This window comes from Spea bombifrons, chromosome 5, assembly GCF_027358695.1.
Source record: "Spea bombifrons isolate aSpeBom1 chromosome 5, aSpeBom1.2.pri, whole genome shotgun sequence".
NCBI classification, from domain to species: domain Eukaryota; kingdom Metazoa; phylum Chordata; class Amphibia; order Anura; family Pelobatidae; genus Spea; species Spea bombifrons.
In genome coordinates, this window is record NC_071091.1 from 1,302,712 (window position 1) to 1,323,258 (window position 20,547).

At 52.6% G+C, this 20,547-nt stretch overlaps 1 protein-coding gene across 2 annotated transcripts in view; it reads right to left on the reverse strand.

The window, feature by feature from the left end:
* The window catches only part of MYO1G (myosin IG), a 40,261-nt gene that overhangs the window by 12,683 nt on the left and 7,031 nt on the right, over window positions 1-20,547 (reverse strand). The window contains exons 7-19 of one of the 2 annotated variants that reach the window (XM_053468060.1): window positions 18,871-18,987; window positions 18,325-18,531; window positions 17,631-17,776; window positions 17,129-17,243; window positions 16,597-16,767; window positions 16,218-16,288; window positions 15,802-15,876; window positions 13,365-13,494; window positions 6,354-6,520; window positions 5,107-5,314; window positions 1,188-1,411; window positions 943-1,087; window positions 39-143 (exon numbers count right to left, since the gene is read on the reverse strand). In XM_053468060.1, the coding sequence (XP_053324035.1) occupies window positions 39-143; window positions 943-1,087; window positions 1,188-1,411; window positions 5,107-5,314; window positions 6,354-6,520; window positions 13,365-13,494; window positions 15,802-15,876; window positions 16,218-16,288; window positions 16,597-16,767; window positions 17,129-17,243; window positions 17,631-17,776; window positions 18,325-18,531; window positions 18,871-18,987 (1,881 nt within the window). Of the gene's footprint in view, window positions 1-38; window positions 144-942; window positions 1,088-1,187; window positions 1,412-5,106; window positions 5,315-6,353; window positions 6,521-13,364; window positions 13,498-15,801; window positions 15,877-16,217; window positions 16,289-16,596; window positions 16,768-17,128; window positions 17,244-17,630; window positions 17,777-18,324; window positions 18,532-18,870; window positions 18,988-20,547 lie in introns of both variants that reach the window. The other variant, XM_053468059.1, reaches the window with a different exon arrangement.

The window sequence follows — 20,547 nt, forward strand, 5'->3', positions numbered from 1 at the left end:
CGCGGCGCCGGCGCGGGGGGCTCCGGGGCAGGACTCACCTTTCGGATGTGGCAGGAGAACAGCACGGAGCGGTGACCCGCTTTCCGCTTCACACCCTGCAGCGTCTGGGAAAACTGAGCCGCGCCGAGGGGATTCTCCGCACCCTGCGAGGACCGAGAGGGGAGACGCGGTTACCGGCACGGGTCCAACGGAGGCGTGTTATATATACCGTGTGTGTATATATATATAATGCATGTCCTATATACAAAGTGTCATACATATACTGTACGTATATATATACACCTGTCTCTATATATACAATGTTATATATATATATACCGTGTTCTATATATACCGTGTTCTATATATATATATATATACCGTGCTCTATATATATATACCGTGCTCTATATATACTGTGCTCTATATATATATATATACCGTGCTCTATATATACTGTGCTCTATATATATATATACCGTGCTCTATATATACTGTGCTCTATATATATATATACCGTGCTCTATATATACCGTGCTCTATATATATATATACCGTGTTCTATATATATATACCGTGCTCTATATATACTGTGCTCTATATATATATATACCGTGCTCTATATATACCGTGCTCTATATATATATATACCGTGTTCTATATATATATACCGTGCTCTATATATACTGTGCTCTATATATATATATACCGTGCTCTCTATATATACCGTGCTCTATATATATATATACCGTGTGTAATGACTCGGGGTAAAGCCGGACTTCGCTGATGTCAGTAACAGAGATGTCAGTGTCAGGACAGATGCCCCGTGCCCCAGACAGATGCCCCGTGCCCCAGACTGATGCCCCGTGCCCCAGACAGATGCCCCGCGCCCAGACAGATGCCCCGCGCCCGGACGGATGCCCTGCGCCCGCACTCAGGATAAGCTCTCGCTCTCTCACTCACGCAGGACAGGTAATCCTGTTTCCAGGCTCGCTGGTAGCCGACGTGGCTGCGCAGGTTCTGCAGAGCCTCCATCGCACACACTTTCTTCTTGATCTGCGTCATGTCCGAGGGAGGGATGTTTTTGATGATTTTTCTGGCTCTCCACCTAAAATGAACCAAAATGCTTTAGATAATAAAGCTATAGATCCAGATATTCCCTTTGTACCGCGCTGCGGAGTATGACGGCGCTATATAAAACGACGTACCTTTTAAACAGGTTCTTGCTGAGCTCCTGGAACGTGGCGAGGACGGCCGGCGGCTCCGGCCACTCCACGCTCTTCCCGTAGTCCGGCATGCCGCGCACGTTCTGGAAGCGCGTGACGATCTCCATCAGGTGGGACCGGACTTTGTAGCGTTTATAAAAGCTCATTATGGTGTAGATGGCTCGTAGCCGCCGGAAGCGCCTCCTGGCCATGGTGCCCCGCCAGACCTGCGCAGGATGAAGGGCAAACGCGTCACGTAAAGGCAGGGTCCCGGGGGGAAACGGGCAGATTCTCAGGGTTTATACCCCAGTCTCAGTGTCTCGGGGGGATTCTCAGGGTTTATACCCCAGTCTCAGTGTCTCGGGGGGATTCTCAGGGTTTATACCCCAATCTCAGTGTCTCGGGGGGATTCTGAGGGTTTTTACCCCCGTCTCAGTGTCTCGGGGGGATTCTCAGGGTTTATACCCCAATCTCAGTGTCTCGGGGGGATTCTCAGGGTTTATACCCCAGTCTCAGTGTCTGGGGGGGATTCTCAGGGTTTATACCCCAGTCTCAGTGTCTCGGGGGATTCTGAGGGTTTTTACCCCAATCTCAGTGTCTCGGGGGATTCTCAGGGTTTATACCCCAGTCTCAGTGTCTCGGGGGGATTCTCAGGGTTTATACCCCAATCTCAGTGTCTCGGGGGGATTCTGAGGGTTTTTACCCCCGTCTCAGTGTCTCGGGGGGATTCTCAGGGTTTATACCCCAATCTCAGTGTCTCGGGGGGATTCTCAGGGTTTATACCCCAGTCTCAGTGTCTCGGGGGGATTCTCAGGGTTTATACCCCAGTCTCAGTGTCTCGGGGGATTCTGAGGGTTTTTACCCCAGTCTCAGTGTCTCGGGCAGATTCTCAGGGTTTATACCCCAGTCTCAGTGTCTCGGGGGGATTCTTAGGGGTTTATACCCCAGTCTCAGTGTCTCGGGGGGATTCTTAGGGGTTTATACCCCAGTCTCAGTGTCTCGGGGGGATTCTTAGGGGTTTATACCCCAGTCTCAGTGTCTCGGGGGGATTCTTAGGGGTTTATACCCCAGTCTCAGTGTCTCGGGGGATTCTTAGGGGTTTATACCCCAGTCTCAGTGTCTCGGGGGGATTCTCAGGGTTTATACCCCAGTCTCAGTGTCTCGGGGGATTCTTAGGGGTTTATACCCCAGTCTCAGTGTCTCGGGGGGGGATTCTCAGGGTTTATACCCCAGTCTCAGTGTCTCGGGGGGATTCTGAGGGTTTATACCCCAGTCTCAGTGTCTCGGGGGGATTCTCAGGGTTTTTACCCCAATCTCAGTGTCTCGGGCAGATTCTCAGGGTTTATACCCCAGTCTCAGTGTCTCGGGGGGATTCTGAGGGTTTTTACCCCAGTCTCAGTGTCTCGGGGGGATTCTGAGGGTTTTTACCCCAGTCTCAGTGTCTCGGGGGGATTCTGAGGGTTTTTACCCCAATCTCAGTGTCTCGGGGGGATTCTGAGGGTTTATACCCCAATCTCAGTGTCTCGGGGGGATTCTCAGGGTTTTTACCCCAATCTCAGTGTCTCGGGGGATTCTCAGGGTTTTTACCCCAATCTCAGTGTCTCGGGGGGATTCTGAGGGTTTTTACCCCAATCTCAGTGTCTCGGGGGGATTCTGAGGGTTTATACCCCAATCTCAGTGTCTCGGGGGGATTCTCAGGGTTTTTACCCCAATCTCAGTGTCTCGGGGGATTCTCAGGGTTTTTACCCCAATCTCAGTGTCTCGGGGGGATTCTGAGGGTTTTTACCCCAATCTCAGTGTCTCGGGGGATTCTCATGGGTTTTACCCCAATCTCAGTGTCTCGGGGGGATTCTGAGGGTTTTTACCCCAATCTCAGTGTCTCGGGGGGATTCTGAGGGTTTTTACCCCAGTCTCAGTGTCTCGGGGGGATTCTCATGGGTTTTACCCCAATCTCAGTGTCTCGGGGGGATTCTGAGTTTTTTTTTTACCCCAAATCGCTGCCAATCCATGAACACCGCGATCCTCGCACTTTGTGTGATTTAACTCTTTCCAGGCGGTGCTTTAACCCGTTACATTCCATTTATTTATATAGCGCCTGCAGAGTCCGTAGCGCTCTCACGGCTCATTTTTTCCTCCATTAAATTTTTTCTCGCAAATTATGCCAATAAAGCTCGGACGTCATTAAAATATTGTAAATATATATAAAGTGACAGCGGGGGGGGGATTGTTAGTGGATATTTGTGTTTATTTTGTGTGCCCCCCCGTGTCTGACGCGCGTGGTTCAGTCCGGGGTAACGGCGTCCGCTCCTCGCTGCCATAATGCGTCCTGATGGCCGAACTCAGCGCAGCCGCCCGGCAGCTGATTAAACCTGACAGGAGTCTTCTCCTAACTTACAAATACCCCGAGCTCCGCACCCCTTCCATTCTGGAGCTTATCGGCCCCGGAGGGAGCGCGGGGGCCACTCAGACTCATACAGATCAACCATGACAGCTCGGAGCAGGACAACCACAATCCAATTTCTGCTCCGATTTGCCCCAGAGATCTATTTACAGAATTTCTTCCCCGAAGAGCCTCCATTCCAAGAAAAGACATAACCCCCCCCGGGCCACAGGTAACCCATGGGGGGCATCCTGACGGGGGGGGGCATATGTATACATAATACATCGATGGCATGCTGATGAGTTCCAGCACTCACACTCAAGCCAGGTATAAAAACCACGATATGGGGTATATACCGCCAGGGACACCATACCTAGATGCTATGGGGTATATACCCCCGGGCAACTATATAAGCTATGGGGTATATACCCCCGGGGCAACTATATAAGCTATGGGGTATATACCCCCGGGGCAACTATATAAGCTATGGGGTATATACCCCCGGGGCAACTATATAAGCTATGGGGTATATACCCCCGGGGCAACTATATAAGCTATGGGGTATATATGCCTGGGGAAAACATAGTTAGAAGCTTTTAGGGGTTATAAGGAGTCGCTGGACAGAAGTCTTGATTTGGATTAACGGCCGCGCTGTCTGTGGGATGGATTTTCTCTTCTCTGCCTCTACCTTCTGATTGAAGCGTGGTGTCTTCTGCCTGCGAACAGGTGTCGGCACTCCCCGTGTTACCGGAAGCGGAGGCACCGAAGAGCGTATAGCTGACCCAACAGTCAGAGACGTAAAGCATTAATTCTCACAAGGAGAACCAGCAGCCCCCGTCTGGTTGCCCCCCCCGCGCGGAAGATGAGCCCTGCCCGTGGAGTGGGTATAACGTCCCTGCCACGTATAGCTCACTGCAACAGCCACGTAACGCCACCCCCCAACACCCGCGCCGGACGCCCGCTACCCGCCGGTACCCACCAACACCCTCGCCAGACGCCCGCCACCCGCCGGTACCCACCAACACCCGCGCCGGACGCCCGCCACCCGCCGGTACCCACCAACACCCGCGCCAGACGCCCACTACACGCCGGTACCCACCAACACCCGCGCCGGATGCCCGCTACCCGCCGGTACCCACCAACACCCGCACCAGACGCCCGTTACCCGCCGGTACCCACCAACACCCGCGCCGGACGCCCGCTACCCGCCGGTACCCACCAACACCCTCGCCAGACGCCCGCCACCCGCCGGTACACACCAACACCCGCGCCGGACGCCCGCCACCCGCCGGTACCCACCAACACCCGCGCCAGACGCCCACTACACGCCGGTACCCACCAACACCCGCGCCGGACGCCCGCTACCTGCCGGTACCCACCAACACCCGCACCAGACGCCCGTTACCCGCCGGTACCCACCAACACCCGCGCCGGACGCCCGCTACCCGCCGGTACCCACCAACACCCGCACCAGACGCCCGTTACCCGCCGGTACCCACCAACACCCGCGCCGGACGCCCGCTACCCGCTGGGGCTTCCTACCTTCTGGATCAGTAAGACGATGATGGGGATGAGCTGACTCCGCTCCTGCTCCAGGCTGAAGAGCGTCCGCGGCGTCCGGATGAAAACCTTGGTGAGCCCGTAGGCCACGTCGTCCTGGAAATCGTGTTGCTCGATCAGAGCTCTGGTGGCTTCTTCGTCTGAGTCCATGAGGTGGTTGGGCCAGGTGTACTCACAGGTCATTTTATACCTATGGGAAGAGGACACGCGGGTCTCCCACTCATTTATCTATACATAATACAGGGGCCGGTCACTGATTTATCTATACATTATACAGGGGCCGGTCACTGATTTATCTATACATTATACAGGGGCCGGTCACTGATTTATCTATACATTATACAGGGGGGCGGTCACTGATTTATCTATACATTATACAGGGGGCCGGTCACTGATTTATCTATACATTATACAGGGGCCGGTCACTGATTTATCTATACATTATACAGGGGCCGGTCACTGATTTATCTATACATTATACAGGGGGCCGGTCACTGATTTATCTATACATTATACAGGGGGCCGGTCACTGATTTATCTATACATTATACAGGGGGCCGGCTCGCTGATTTATCTATACATTATACAGGGACCGGCTCACTGATTTATCTATACATTATACAGGGGGCCGGCTCGCTGATTTATCTATACATTATACAGGGGCCGGCTCGCTGATTTATCTACACATTATACAGGGGCCGGTCACTGATTTATCTATACATTATACAGGGGGCCGGTCACTGATTTATCTATACATTATACAGGGGCCGGTCACTGATTTATCTATACATTATACAGGGGGCCGGCTCGCTGATTTATCTATACATTATACAGGGGCCGGCTCGCTGATTTATCTACACATTATACAGGGGCCGGTCACTGATTTATCTATACATTATACAGGGGGCCGGTCACTGATTTATCTATACATTATACAGGGGGCCGGCTCACTGATTTATCTATACATTATACAGGGGCCGGCTCGCTGATTTATCTACACATTATACAGGGGCCGGTCACTGATTTATCTATACATTATACAGGGGGCCGGTCACTGATTTATCTATACATTATACAGGGGGCCGGCTCGCTGATTTATCTATACATTATACAGGGGCCGGCCACTTATTTATCTATACATTATACAGGGGCCGGTCACTGATTTATCTATACATTATACAGGGGCCGGCCACTTATTTATCTATACATTATACAGGGCCGGCTGGTACCTCTGTAGGAAGCGCTCGTAGGGCTGTCTGTAGGCGAAGCCGGCTCTCCGCACGCGCACGTTCTCCAGCAGACCCAGATACTCCACCTGGTGCCGGCAGCGCCGCTCATCGAACAGAGCCGGGGACTTCTGGTCGTTGGGTTTAATGCAGCGAACGTAATACGGCTCCTGCGAGAGACGGGCGGCCGGTGAGACCCGGTAAGCAGAACATGCGCGGGTCTTTAAACAACACATTGAGTTAAATCACACTTTTTACGTCTCTATGACGAGGGCGTCCCGGGGGCTCCTCAGACACGTGGCCCCCACATCTCAGCATCCCTGTGGCAAACTGAACACGCCAGAGCTCCCGGAGCGCGTTCTGTCACCTCGCAGAGCGTCACGCGGTCTCATTCCACGCGCTCTCTGCGGATATTATCACGACTTTTAACCCTACAAAAGCCAACGATGTACAGAGAGAGAGAGAGAGAGAGAGAGGGGGAGAGAGAGAGAGGGAGAGGAAGAGAGAGAGGGAGAGAGAGAGAGGGAGGGAGAGAGAGAGAGAGAGAGGGAGAGGGAGGGACAGAGAGAGAGAGAGAGGGAGAGGCTGCCAAAGGGAGGCTGGGGAGAGGCTGATGGTGTGAAGGTGGGGAGTATCATGGATGGAACATGGAGGGAGGCAGGTGGAGGGAAGCTGAAGAGAGGAGGGTGGAGGGTGGAGGGCGGCTGGGGAGAGGAGGGCATTTGGGGGGAGGCGGGCGGAGGGCGGTTAGTGAGAGGAGGGTGGAGGGCATTTGAGGAGAGGCGGGTGGAGGGCTTTTGGGGGGGAGGCGGGTGGAGGGCGTTTGGGGGTAGGCGGGTGGAGGACGTTTGAGGAGAGGCGGGTGGAGGGCGTTTGGGGGGGAGGCGGGTGGAGGGCAGTTAGTGAGAGGAGGGTGGAGGGCGTTTGGGGGGAGGCGGGTGGAGGGTGTTTGGGGGGGAGGCGGGTGGAGGGCGTTTGGGGGGGAGGCGGGTGGAGGGCGTTTGGGAGGAGGCGGGTGGAGGGCGTTTAGTTCTTTCTGGTCTATGACCCTGGGTGTCCAAACAGCATTTTGGGGCCATTTGTCTCAGTCTGATGCTGGGTTAGAACCTCTCCCCCTTCTCTAGCAGAAGCCCTCCATGCATTGCACCCCCTCTGCACTCCACCCCCACCAGCACTTGTTATGTTTCTATTTATTATCAGATTGTCAGCTATTTCTTTGTGTTTTTCACCCAAAACAGTGAGAAGTGATTTGCAGCCCCCCCCCGGTTTAACACGTTAGAGAAGAAGGTAAATTATCAGCCGCTAAAAATAACCGCGAGTGCGAGGGCCGATTCCCGAGGGCCGATTCCCGAGAGCCGATTCCCGAGAAGCGATTCCCGAGGGCCGATTCCCGAGGGCCGATTCCCGAGAGCCGATTCCCGAGGGCCGATTCCCGAGGGGCGATTCCCGAGGGGCGATTCCCGAGAGCCGATTCCCGAGGGCCGATTCCCGAGAAGCGATTCCCGAGAGCCGATTCCCGAGGGGCGATTCCCGAGAGCCGATTCCCGAGGGCCGATTCCCGAGGGCCGATTCCCGAGAGCCGATTCCCGAGGGCCGATTCCCGAGAAGCGATTCCTGAGAGCCGATTCCCGAGGGCCGATTCCCGAGAGCCGATTCCCGAGAGCCGATTCCCGAGGGCCGATTCCCGAGAAGCGATTCCCGAGGGCCGATTCCCGAGGGCCGATTCACGAGAGCCGATTCCCGAGGGCCGATTCACGAGAAGCGATTCCTGAGAGCCGATTCCTGAGGGCCGATTCCCGAGAGCCGATTCCCGAGGGCCGATTCCCGAGAAGCGATTCCCGAGAGCCGATTCCCGAGGGCGGATTCCCGAGGGCCGATTCCCGAGGGCCGATTCCCGAGAGCCGATTCCCGAGGGCCGATTCCCGAGAGCCGATTCCCGAGAGCCGATTCCCGAGTGCCGGTTCCCGAGGGCCGATTCCCGAGAGCCGATTCCCGAGAGCCGATTCCCGAGAGACCGCGGTGACTGGCAGCGGCTCATAGACCTGGTCGAGCTCTGTGGCCCCCGAGTGCACGATGATAAATTATATCTCCGCTCGATCCCTCCTAGAACCCCCAGCAGACATTATCGGGTTTTTGATGACATCATAACTCACGTCTATGATCCTCTAGCTGATTTTGGGTTTGGGGGTCCGCATTAAAATCGGTCCAAAGCCCCCAGTTTTTTGTTTTGTCGGCAGCCGGAGGAAATCTTTAACCTCCGTCCGAGGACTGATTGGCCAAATAGATTGGGGACCAGAGAGTTGGACCAGCGGGCCGGGTACGAAGCTTAATGCTGAGGATTATGGGAGAAAATCCGTGACCCAGCAGAGGCTTCGGATAATAATCCCAGCTGTGAGGAGAAGATGACCAGGAACGGCCAGTCAGAAGGACGCGTAGATTATAAACGCCGTTATCATCGGCCCCTCATCTCCGGGTCCCGGCCCTCCTCTCATTGTCCTCTCTCTAGTTTGGGTCATTCCTTCATAACTAACTAATCCTCCAACACCCAGCGGGGTAATCCTGTCCATACCCGGCCCTTATCCCTCCTTAACTCCTCGACCTCCGTGACATGTTCCAGTGATGTCCCACCATCATCCCTCCCAAACCTCTCCGGTATCACCATTTCCATCTGCTGCCACGTCATTATCCCTCTCACACCATCAGACCCCCCCATCATCGCCCCCCCACCCCATGTCATTATCCCTCCTACACCATCATACCCACCCCATCATCACCCCCCCACCCCATGTCATTATCCCTCTCACACCATCAGACCCCCCCATCATCGCCCCCCCACCCCATGTCATTATCCCTCCTACACCATCATACCCACCCCATCATCACCCCCCCACCCCATGTCATTATCCCTCTCACACCATCAGACCCCCCCATCATCGCCCCCCCACCCCATGTCATTATCCCTCCTACACCATCATACCCACCCCATCATCACCCCCCCACCCCATGTCATTATCCCTCTCACACTATCAGACCCCCCTATCATCGCCCCCCCCACCCCATGTCATTATCCCTCCTACACCATCATACCCACCCCATCATCACCCCCCCACCCCATGTCATTATCCCTCTCACACCATCAGACCCCCCATCAACGCCCCCCATGTCATTATCCCTCTCACACCATCAGACCCCCCCATCAACGCCCCCCATGTCATTATCCCTCTCACACCATCAGACCCCCCCATCATCGCCCCCCCACCCCATGTCATTATCCCTCTCACAACATCAGACCCCCCCATCAACGCCCCCCCACCCCATGTCATTATCCCTCTCACAACATGAGACCCCCCCATCACCCCCCACCCCATGTCATTATCCCTCTCACACCATCAGACCCCCCCATCATCGCCCCCCTCACCCCATGTCATTATCCCTCTCACACCATCAGACCCCCCCATCATCACCCCCCCACCCCATGTCATTATCCCTCTCACAAGATCAGACCCCCCATCACCCCCCCACCCCATGTCATTATCCCTCTCACACCATCAGACCCCCCATCAATGCCCCCCCATGTCATTATCCCTCTCACACCATCAGACCCCCTCATCAATGCCCCCCCATGTCATTATCCCTCTCACACCATCAGACCCCCCCATCACCCCCCACCCCATGTCATTATCCCTCTCACACCATCAGACCCCCCCATCAATGCACCCCCATGTCATTATCCCTCTTGCACCATCAGAACCCCTGTCACCCCCTACCCAATGTCATTATCCCTTTCAATTTCCCAGAATCCCATTGGATGTTCTTAGCCCCCCCACCACATCATCATCCTTTCCCCCCCCTGACCTTTCATGATCCCCACCTTCTCAGACCCAAATCTACTCCAACCCCCCCAATGTATATTTATAAATGATATATCTGCGCTGATATTTATGTTACTATATCTCTCATAATTAGCATTCAAACCAAAACTACAGGAGGTCAGCCCCGCTGAAAGGGTTAACATTTGGAGGCAACAGAGGCCGTTCCACCCCCCCTTTTCTTAAAGCCCATTAGGGGGGATTACGTTAATTGCCTTGATGGGGCTTTTAAAGGATTTTACCTTCTTTGCTTTAACTCTTAAAACTCTCAATGCAAATATTAACCCCAAATCTCCAGCTCCGGTGTGCAATCATCATCTCTGTGGGACATGTCTACTTAACGGAGTTATCCTACGAGTCGTCATGCCAGGAGCTGGTCCTGCCGCCCCCTCGCCCCCAATACCCTATAACTGCCTTTTAACCCATTAACTGCCCCTACGCCTTTTACCCCATTAACTGCAGGGGGACGGGAACGCTCTATATGATCAAACCACGGAATTCTCTTCCTTCCAGTTACTGAAAGGGTTAACATTGTTTTAATGTATATGGGGTCTGACGATGAGCTGCCCTCCGGTCTCCGACGAGACCCCCGACGAGGCTCCGTATGAGTCCCGAATTCCTGCAGCTGCAATATAACAATCCGAGCGCAAGGAGGTCATGGACTCTCCAAACGGGTGCCGGTGGCCATTACTGGGTGACCCGCGGGGTAACTGGTCCAGAAGGGTATAGGGAAAACTCAGTCGGGTCTTTGCACTTATCTTGGACTGGTTTGAGAGGGTAGTAGATTAGTGGAAAAGCCTCCCATCCGAAGTGGTAGAGGGTAATACAGTAAACATGCATGGGATAGACATACGGCTCCTGAATCTAAGACGAGACCAACGACTGATTAAGGTTTGAGTCGTTACAGCCGGAGAAACGGGCGACTAGACGGGGGCCGGATGGGGCCGACCTGCTGCGGGTTCTGGGTTTCTGTGGTCTCTAGAATTGTTCTTTTTTAGGTTTTTTGGTCCAGAAATGGTTTTCTTTAGAAATTGGTTGGTTTTAAACACCCAGAAGGACTTGCGGTGAGTATTTACGGCGGTCTTTCCCGTATAAATGATTCGTCCGTCCGTTGGCGGAGTCACCGTGGATATTTCGGGGGTCTAGCTCTGTGGGGGGGGGTATTTGCCTCCTACACGCCTAAATCTGGCCCATATAATAACAGCGCGAGGGGCCGCTGACGGACACGCTGACGCTGCGTGACTGAAGCTATTTTTGCGTGTTGCAGAGAACACGCGTGGGCCGGAGATGGTAGCGGGGATCGGCAGGCATTAAAGTGACAGGACCCGGAAGGGGTTAATACGGATTCTATAAGAAGAAGCGAATATCACAAAAATAATAAATGAATAATATCTTTCCTTATTATAGATAGAGACGAGCCCGTTGTACCACGCTGCGGTATACGACGGCGCTATAGCAATCAATAAATATTATTATAGTTTGATAGTAAATTATTATATATTATTTAATACCAAATATCATTAATGTTCTTATTAGAATTTATAATAACTGATAATAAATACTCAATAAATAATAAATAACAGCGTTAATAATAATAATAATAATAATAATAATAATTAGCGAGATAACATCCAGCTCCACCTGTAGTGAACAGACCTCTTCCTAGCCCCGGACCCCTAAATTCAGTGAATCCCCCCGCACCGCGGCCCCCGGACCCCCACTTTTTCCTGGTCTTTTGTGTAAACATGGCGGCCGCTGCTCGTCCTCATGTGGCCCTACGGGGCCCGGCGTGATACCAACCGCTGCCGCGCACTCAAAGCAAACGAACCAATGAACGGCTCTATCCCTGCCAGTGACTAATCCTGTAATAGCCCCTCCACTCCCACTCACACTCCCACTCCCAGCTGCTGACGTCAAGGGGACCCTTATCAACCATACCTAGTGGCCCTTTGCATTGGGTTTAACCCTTTCCCTCCGTACTAAGACAGGGAATATTTCGATGAATTTGAACGGCCCAGAGGGGTTAAACGGCCCGGAGCGCTCACGCTGGGACCGGAGGTTCGGGATTCCGGCGGTTTACCCGCCGAGCTGCTCTGGTTTCCCGGGGCGACGGCGTTCATTCTTCGCGTCAGTTTGTAATTTCCGTGCGCAGAATGAACGCCGATCTAACGCCAGATTCCGAAACTCTGACCCCCCATCAGATGATTGTAAGCTCTTGTGGACAGCAGCCTAATGCCCCAGGTATTTAATCCGTCCCCGTGTAAAATCGCAGCCACGTCCTCCACGCGCAACGCAGAGGGCAACAAACGCACTGTTACCCCCGGCTAGAATGTATCAGATAATGCGGGGTAATAGGGGGACTTTACAGCAGTTAGCAGAATCTTCCTGTGCTTTAAAGGGTTAAGCATATGCTGCAGAAAATATGATAAATACTCTTCTCTCCCCGTTGCCACGGCAGCCGGGACCCCGAAGGATTCTCTTTCTCTGCTTCTTGTATTTGATTTGTCAGCCAAGGATTCTGAGGATGATGTGGAGGCAGCGAGCGAAGGGGTAACAGAGCCAGACCACCGGCAGCCCAACACTCCCAGCCAGCACGCTGGGGGTCTATTGGGGGTCCGCGCAAGAATAACCCCGGTGAAAAATCAGGCTATTCACTTACAGAGAGTATTGCCCCTCTCAATGGGGTAATTCACCCGGGTCACTCATCACAGTGTTTGTAATGTAGTGCACAGAGGTTTCACTTTACTGAGAGGGTGGTAGATAAGTGGTACAGCCTCCCAGCAGAGGTGGTAGAGGGTAATACAGTGAGGGGATTAAACATGCATGGGATAGACATACGGCTCCGGAATCTAAGTCTTTACAGCAGGAGAAACGAGCGACTAGACGGGGGCCGGATGGGGCCGATGGGGGCTGTAGGTTCGGGGCAGGTTGACTCCAGTCAGGATTTAAAAACGAAAGTGACATCTCCGAGGACTCCCACCCCCATCACCCAAAATGTTTTTATTTGCCACAAGTTAACCCCCTGAGATAAGTCTCATGAATTTGCCCCAAACATTTAGAATAAGAAGTATATAGAATTTGCCCCAGACAGGGGCATTCAGAGGCGGGTGACAGGCGGATGATGGTTTTGCTCGCGGCCGCTTACCTTACTGGCCAGATTCTCCACCAGGGCGATCATGGAGCTCCGGAAGAGCGCGGCGGCTGTCGGGGGTCTCTTGGTCACCTCGCTGATGCTCAGCTGCCCCTCCGGCCACATATCCCTCAGAACGGGGTCTCTGCTGGGAGGAGACGGGAACGGCGTTTATGGGGGTTTCATTATTGGCGTTGTTTGCGTACGAGGGGGGGGTAACGAGGTTCAGGGGTCCGGGGGGTTACAGGGGGTCAGGTTTATGGCCGGTTCCAGCGCGGTCTCTTTCTTGGTGGTCCCAGAGCAGAGGGGCCCGGGGGGGGGGATGCACATTGGGGGGTCTGCAGAATCCCCTCCAATGATTTAATAGAAGAGACGCCGCAAACATTTAAAGGGACCCGGGGGGGGCGCACGAGCGCACAGGGGGAGATTCTTATAAGGGCAATAGCAGGGGGGTAAGAGGGTTCATTTACAGGATCCTCTCACACGTTACACGCATTACACGCATTCGGTGGCAGGACTGTCCCTTTAATTATGTGCCTGTCCATTCGTTATAGCCCGGCCCCCTGTATAATGTATAGATAAATCAGTGACCGGCCCCTGTATAATGTATAGATAAATCAGTGACCGGCCCCTGTATAATGTATAGATAAATCAGTGACCGCCCCCCTGTATAATGTATAGATAAATCAGTGACCGGCCCCCTGTATAATGTATAGATAAATCAGCGAGCCGCCCCCTGTATAATGTATAGATAAATCAGTGACCGGCCCCTGTATAATGTATAGATAAATCAGTGACCGGCCCCCTGTATAATGTATAGATAAATCAGTGACCGCCCCCTGGATAATGTATAGATAAATCAGCGGACCGGCCCCCTGTATAATGTATAGATAAATCAGCGAGCCGGCCCCCTGTATAATGTATAGATAAATCAGCGAGCCGGCCCCCTGTATAATGTATAGATAAATCAGTGACCGGCCCCCTGTATAATGTATAGATAAATCAGTGACCGGCCCCCTGTATAATGTATAGATAAATCAGTGAGCCGGCCCCTGTATAATGTATAGATAAATCAGTGACCGGCCCCCTGTATAATGTATAGATAAATCAGTGACCGACCCCCTGTATAATGTATAGATAAATCAGTGACCGGCCCCTGTATAATGTATAGATAAATCAGTGACCGGCCCCTGTATAATGTATAGATAAATCAGTGACCGGCCCCCTGTATAATGTATGGATAAATCAGTGACCGGCCCCTGTATAATGTATGGATAAATCAGTGACCGGCCCCCTGTATAATGTATAGATAAATCAGTGACCGGCCCCTGTATAATGTATAGATAAATCAGTGACCGGCCCCCTGAATAATGTATAGATAAATCAGTGACCGGCCCCTGTATAATGTATAGATAAATCAGCGAGCCGGCCCCCTGTATAATGTATAGATAAATCAGCGAGCCGGCCCCCTGTATAATGTATAGATAAATCAGTGACCGGCCCCCTGTGTAATGTATAGATAAATCAGTGACCGGCCCCCTGTATAATGTATAGATAAATCAGTGACCGGCCCCTGTATAATGTATAGATAAATCAGTGACCGGCCCCCTGTATAATGTATAGGTAAATCAGTGACCGGCCCCTGTATAATGTATAGATAAATCAGTGACCGGCCCCCTGTATAATGTATAGATAAATCAGTGACCGGCCCCTGTATAATGTATAGATAAATCAGTGACCGGCCCCTGTATAATGTATAGATAAATCAGTGACCGGCCCCTGTATAATGTATAGATAAATCAGTGACCGGCCCCCTGTATAATGTATAGATAAATCAGTGACCGGCCCCTGTATAATGTATAGATAAATCAGTGACCGGCCCCTGTATAATGTATAGATAAATCAGTGACCGACCCCCTGTATAATGTATAGATAAATCAGTGACCGGCCCCTGTATAATGTATAGATAAATCAGTGAGTCGGCCCCCTGTATAATGTATAGATAAATCAGTGACCGCCCCCCTGTATAATGTATAGATAAATAAGTGACCGGCCCCTGTATAATTTATAGATAAATCAGTGACCGGCCCCCTGTATAATGTATAGATAAATCAGTGACCGGCCCCTGTATAATGTATAGATAAATAAGTGACCGGCCCCTGTATAATGTATAGATAAATCAGTGACCGGCCCCCTGTATAATGTATAGATAAATCAGTGACCGGCCCCCTGTATAATGTATAGATAAATCAGTGACCGGCCCCTGTATAATGTATAGATAAATCAGTGACCGGCCCCCTGTATAATGTATAGATAAATCAGTGACCGGCCCCCTGTATAATGTATAGATAAATCAGTGACCGGCCCCCTGTATAATGTATAGATAAATCAGCGAGCCGGCCCCTGTATAATGTATAGCTAAAGTGTGGCAGTCACCCCGCAGACCCCTCACCTGTGGTAAAGTAACCGTTTGAAGTCCTGGAATAACGTGTCTTTGTTTTTGTCTAGAAATCCTTCCACGGAATATCTGAGGAGAAACAAACGGCAAATAAAATATTTAAAACCAAAAAACGATAAAATTATTTGTAAAGAACGATGTTTTCCAGGTGAGATTCCGGGCCGGCGGGCGGCACCAAGTCAGGATGGGGGGGGGTTTTATAATATTTTGAATAAAATGAGCTTTATTTGTATTCATTTGAAAATAACAAACATTTAAATCCATAAAGAATAAAGGAGGAGAAAAATCACAACAATAGACCGGAATCTAACGCTAGAGAGTCAGAGACTGAGAATAGAAGGGAGTGGTGGATACGTGCAGCAGCCTCCCAGCAGAAGTGGTAGAGGGTAATACAGTGAGGGGATACTCACGTCACGTCCCCAGCGTAATGTTTGATGCGGAAATCCCGGTTGAAAGCCATGGACTTGTCGGCGGTGGAGAGCTGGGGAGGAATCAGAGATTTATAATAATCGCAGCTTCAACAGAACGAAACCCGAAGAAAATCTCCCGAATTCCTCTATAAAGATCTGAAGCTGAACGACGCGGATATCGATGGCAGCCCGTGGCAGAGCCAGCATTCATCAACCCCCTCCCCCACCCCTACAAACAACTCCCTGAACCAATCAGCATCTGCCATGGAGGACATGCCCCGTCTCCTCGCTTGAGTCCTGCACCGGTGAGAACCCGAGATACACACTGAGTCGGCCGCTAGGAACGCCAGCGCCAGGGCAGCGGATCCGGGCCCCTCACCTTCCTGCTGGTGTAATGGGGGTGTCGCCCCAGCCTGCTGTTCATGGACTCCAGGAAGATGGTGTCGGTGACGTCGCCGGCGGTCAGACACGCTTCGTCCAGAATGGAGATCATCCCCTTGTGAGGCTTTTCCACCAGATCCACAATGATCTGATTGTTAAAGTAATCGATCTGCGGGCGAGAACCCCGGAACCTGAATAACCCGCCGGCAGATCGGCCCCATCCGGCCCCCGTCTAGTCGCCCGTTTCTCCTGCTGTAACGACTCAAACCTTAATCAGTCGTTGGTCTCGTCTTAGATTCAGGAGCCGTATGTCTATCCCATGCATGTTTAATCCCCTCACTGTATTACCCTCTACCACTTCTGCTGGGAGGCTGTTCCACTTATCCACCACCCTCTCAATTATGTTCTTTTTTTTAAATTGTTTTATTTTTTCACTACTATTAAAAATCACTCTTATTGGAGGTGATGTGAGCTCGAAGCTGATTGGCCGGCGCGCTGCCGCCTCCCGCGCATGTCCGCCTGAGACCTACGTGCTGCCAGGCGATGCCCTCTCGCTGGTATTCGTCCTGCTCCTGGCGGAGGATCAGCTCTATGAACAGCTGCTGCAGCTTCTCGTTGCAGTAATTGATGCAGAACTGCTCGAAGCTGGGGAGGAATCACAGAAAAGCCGCACGTTATGACTCGGTGCTGAGAGTGATGGGAGTTACCGTGCTGCAGCAGTTACATACAGCTGTTACCATAGCTACACGCTAAACAGATACCGCGGAGCTGCAGGGGGCGCTATACAGAATGGGGACAGACAGAATGGGGACAGACAGACAGACAGACACGGGACACAGAGACATGGAGATGCAGGAACACGCAGACACGGGGCGCGGGGACAGGCAGACACGTGAGGGAAATAAACACAATTAGCTGCCCCCTCGCTGTGAATAAAGGAGTCCTCCCTGCTGAATCCGCCGCCACGCGCTCCAGAGCTGCAGAGGCTGACCTCGGGAGTCTCTTTCTGTTAGTTTTTCCTCCCCGGCTCACCTGTTATTATCGAAGATCTCGAAGCCGTAGATGTCCAGGACCCCGATCACCGTGTTCTTGCCGTGGATTCGCCCGTCGTAATCTTTCACTTCTATCACGCTGTTTATGCGCCCGACGATCCAGCAGAAGAGCCTCTCGTAAAAAGCCTGAGAGAAGCAGCAACAGCCTGAAACGGGGGCCACGGGGGCCACGCAATACGGAGCCCGCAGAGCCACACAAAACGGGGGCCACGCAATACGGAGCCCGCAGAGCCACACAAAATGGGGGCCACGCAAAACGGAGCCCGTGGAGCCACGCAAAACGGGGCTATGGCCGCCACGTAAAACGGAGCCCGCAGAGCCACACAAAACGGGGGCCACGCAAAACAGAGCCCGCAGAGCCACGCAAAACGTAGCCACGGCCCCCACGCAATACGGAGCCCGCAGAGCCACACAAAACGGGGGCCACGCAAAACGTAGCCCGCGGAGCCACGCAAAACGTAGCCCGCAGAGCCACGCAAAACGGAGCCCGTTGGGAAATTTCCCCGAAGTTTTTCTCGTGATGAAGCGTGGCGGATTATACCCCTGGGGCAGGAAATAACGCTACGGATGGGAAGCCATGGCTGGTAACTGATGTTGATCGTGGATCAGCCACCCAGCTGCCGATTCTCCCATCTATTACACCCCGGCCCCCGCGGCCGAGTCATTGCCGGTACCTTGGCGCAGGCGTCTCTGCCGTAGCCGGCCTCCTTGGCGCTGTGACCTTTCTCGATGAGCTCTCCCCCTCCTGCCGCCATCGTCCGGTACAGCAGAGTCTTCCGGACGCTCTCAGCCTCACAGCCGGTCAGCTCGGCAACCACGGACACGAGCTCGGCACTCTCTATGGTCACGGAGTCCTCCTGAACCGCGAAGCGCATGTTACCCTGTACACGGAACACGGGGTTACCGCACTGTACACAGAAAACCTCGTACCAATGTCTTCATTAGGGTCATCAACTTTACTGAGAGGGTAGTATATAAGTGGAACAGCCTCCCAGCAGAAGTGGTAGAGGGTAATAGAGTGAGGGGATTAAACATGCATGGGATAGACATACGGCTCCTGAATCTAAGACGAGACCAACGATTAAGGGTTGACTCTTTACAGACGAGGCGGGGGCCGGATGGGGCCGATCAGCCGGCGGGGTCTGGGTTTCTGTGTATGAAGCCTGATAATTGGCTGAAGGTTTTGGGGTAAATCCGTTGGGGGGGGGTTGTCTTCTCACCAGATGCAGAATGGCTGCCAGGATCCTGTAGATGGAATCCACCTCGTCGCTGCTGAACCCGATGACCCGGAGAGACTCGGCCACCGACTTATATCCCGACTTATCGTTAATCAGCAACTGGAAGCCACGAGACGGGAAACGATAAGAGGAGCGATCACACGCAGGCCAATACAGTATAAAAAACATAAACGCTATATACATAGCACATGTAACACATACTGCATATAACATATCAATAACATATACTGCATATAACATATCAATAACATATACTGCATATAACATATCAATAACATATACTGCATATAACATATCAATAACATATACTGCATATAACATATCAATAACATATACTGCATATAACATATCAATAACATATACTGCATATAACATATCAATAACATATACTGCATATAACATATATATCACATACTGCATTTAACAGTATACATATACATTCAGAGGGGCATCAGGGGAGGAAAGAGGCATTAGAAGGAGAGAGGGTCATCAGAGGGGAGAGAGGGACACGGAGTGAAAGAGAATGGCATGGAGGGGAGAGAGGGGCACGGAGCGAGAGAGAAGGGCACGGAGGGGAGAGAGGGGCACGGAGGGTAGAGAGGGGCACGGAGGGGAAAGAGAAGGGCACGGAGGGGATGGAGGGGCACAGAGTGAGAGAGGGGCACAGAGCGAGAGAGAATGGCACGGAGGGGAGAGAGGGGCACGGAGCGAGAGAGAAGGGCATGGAGGGTAGAGAGGGGCATGGAGCGAGAGAAGGGCAATGAGGGAAGAGAGGGGCACGGAGCGAGAGAGAAGGGCACGGAGGGGAGAGAGGGGCATGGAGCGAGAGAGAGCGGCACGGAGGGGAGAGAGCGGCACGGATCGGGGAGAGCGGCACGGAGGGGAGAGGGGCACGGAGGGTACGGAGCCGCTGTCTCGGTTGGAAATGTGTGAAAATCCCCCATAATTTTAGAGCTCATTGAAGCCGCTGATTTAAGGGTTTCGCAGGAACGCTCTGTACCCCCCCTCTCTCTCTCTCTCTGGGGTTCTGGGGGCTATAAGCGCCTCTCAGGGAATTACCCCATTTACAGGATTTTCAGTCTCATTCTAGACGGATTCCAACAATAAACTGCCCCGTCTGTCTACGGCGAGGTGGTGGGGTAAGAGCCCCCTCTAGTGGCGCCCTCAGAAACTACACCTAAAGGTGCTTCATACCCTCCGCTTCACGTACAGTAATTACTGGCTGCCACGGGGGGCAACTGGTTATGGGCCCCCTTAATGCCCCTAGCAGCCCGTTACCCAGGAATAGCCCCTTTTACCCCACTACACAGGACTTGGCCCTCTCCCAGCCCCTTTGGACCAGGCCCACGCACCCTGCTGGCTGTGTGTGAGCTCGTGTGGACTTTGGGTCCCTTTCTTTGGGGGTCTAATAGCCCCATTGTGTGCATGGGGTTGGGTAGTGGAGCATGCATGGCCCGGGGCTCTGGGTTTATGTTTGCACCGGGCCCCAAGATTCCCGATGACAGCCCTGCCCCCGCCGCGTCCTGCGATCCTACGAAACAGGCTCAGGGGCCACATCAGTCTATCGGAGTTGGATAAACGATTAAATTAATAATTCATTTAATAATAATTAATAATTAAACCCAGAATGTAATAAATTCCAGCCAAACGTTTCTGCTG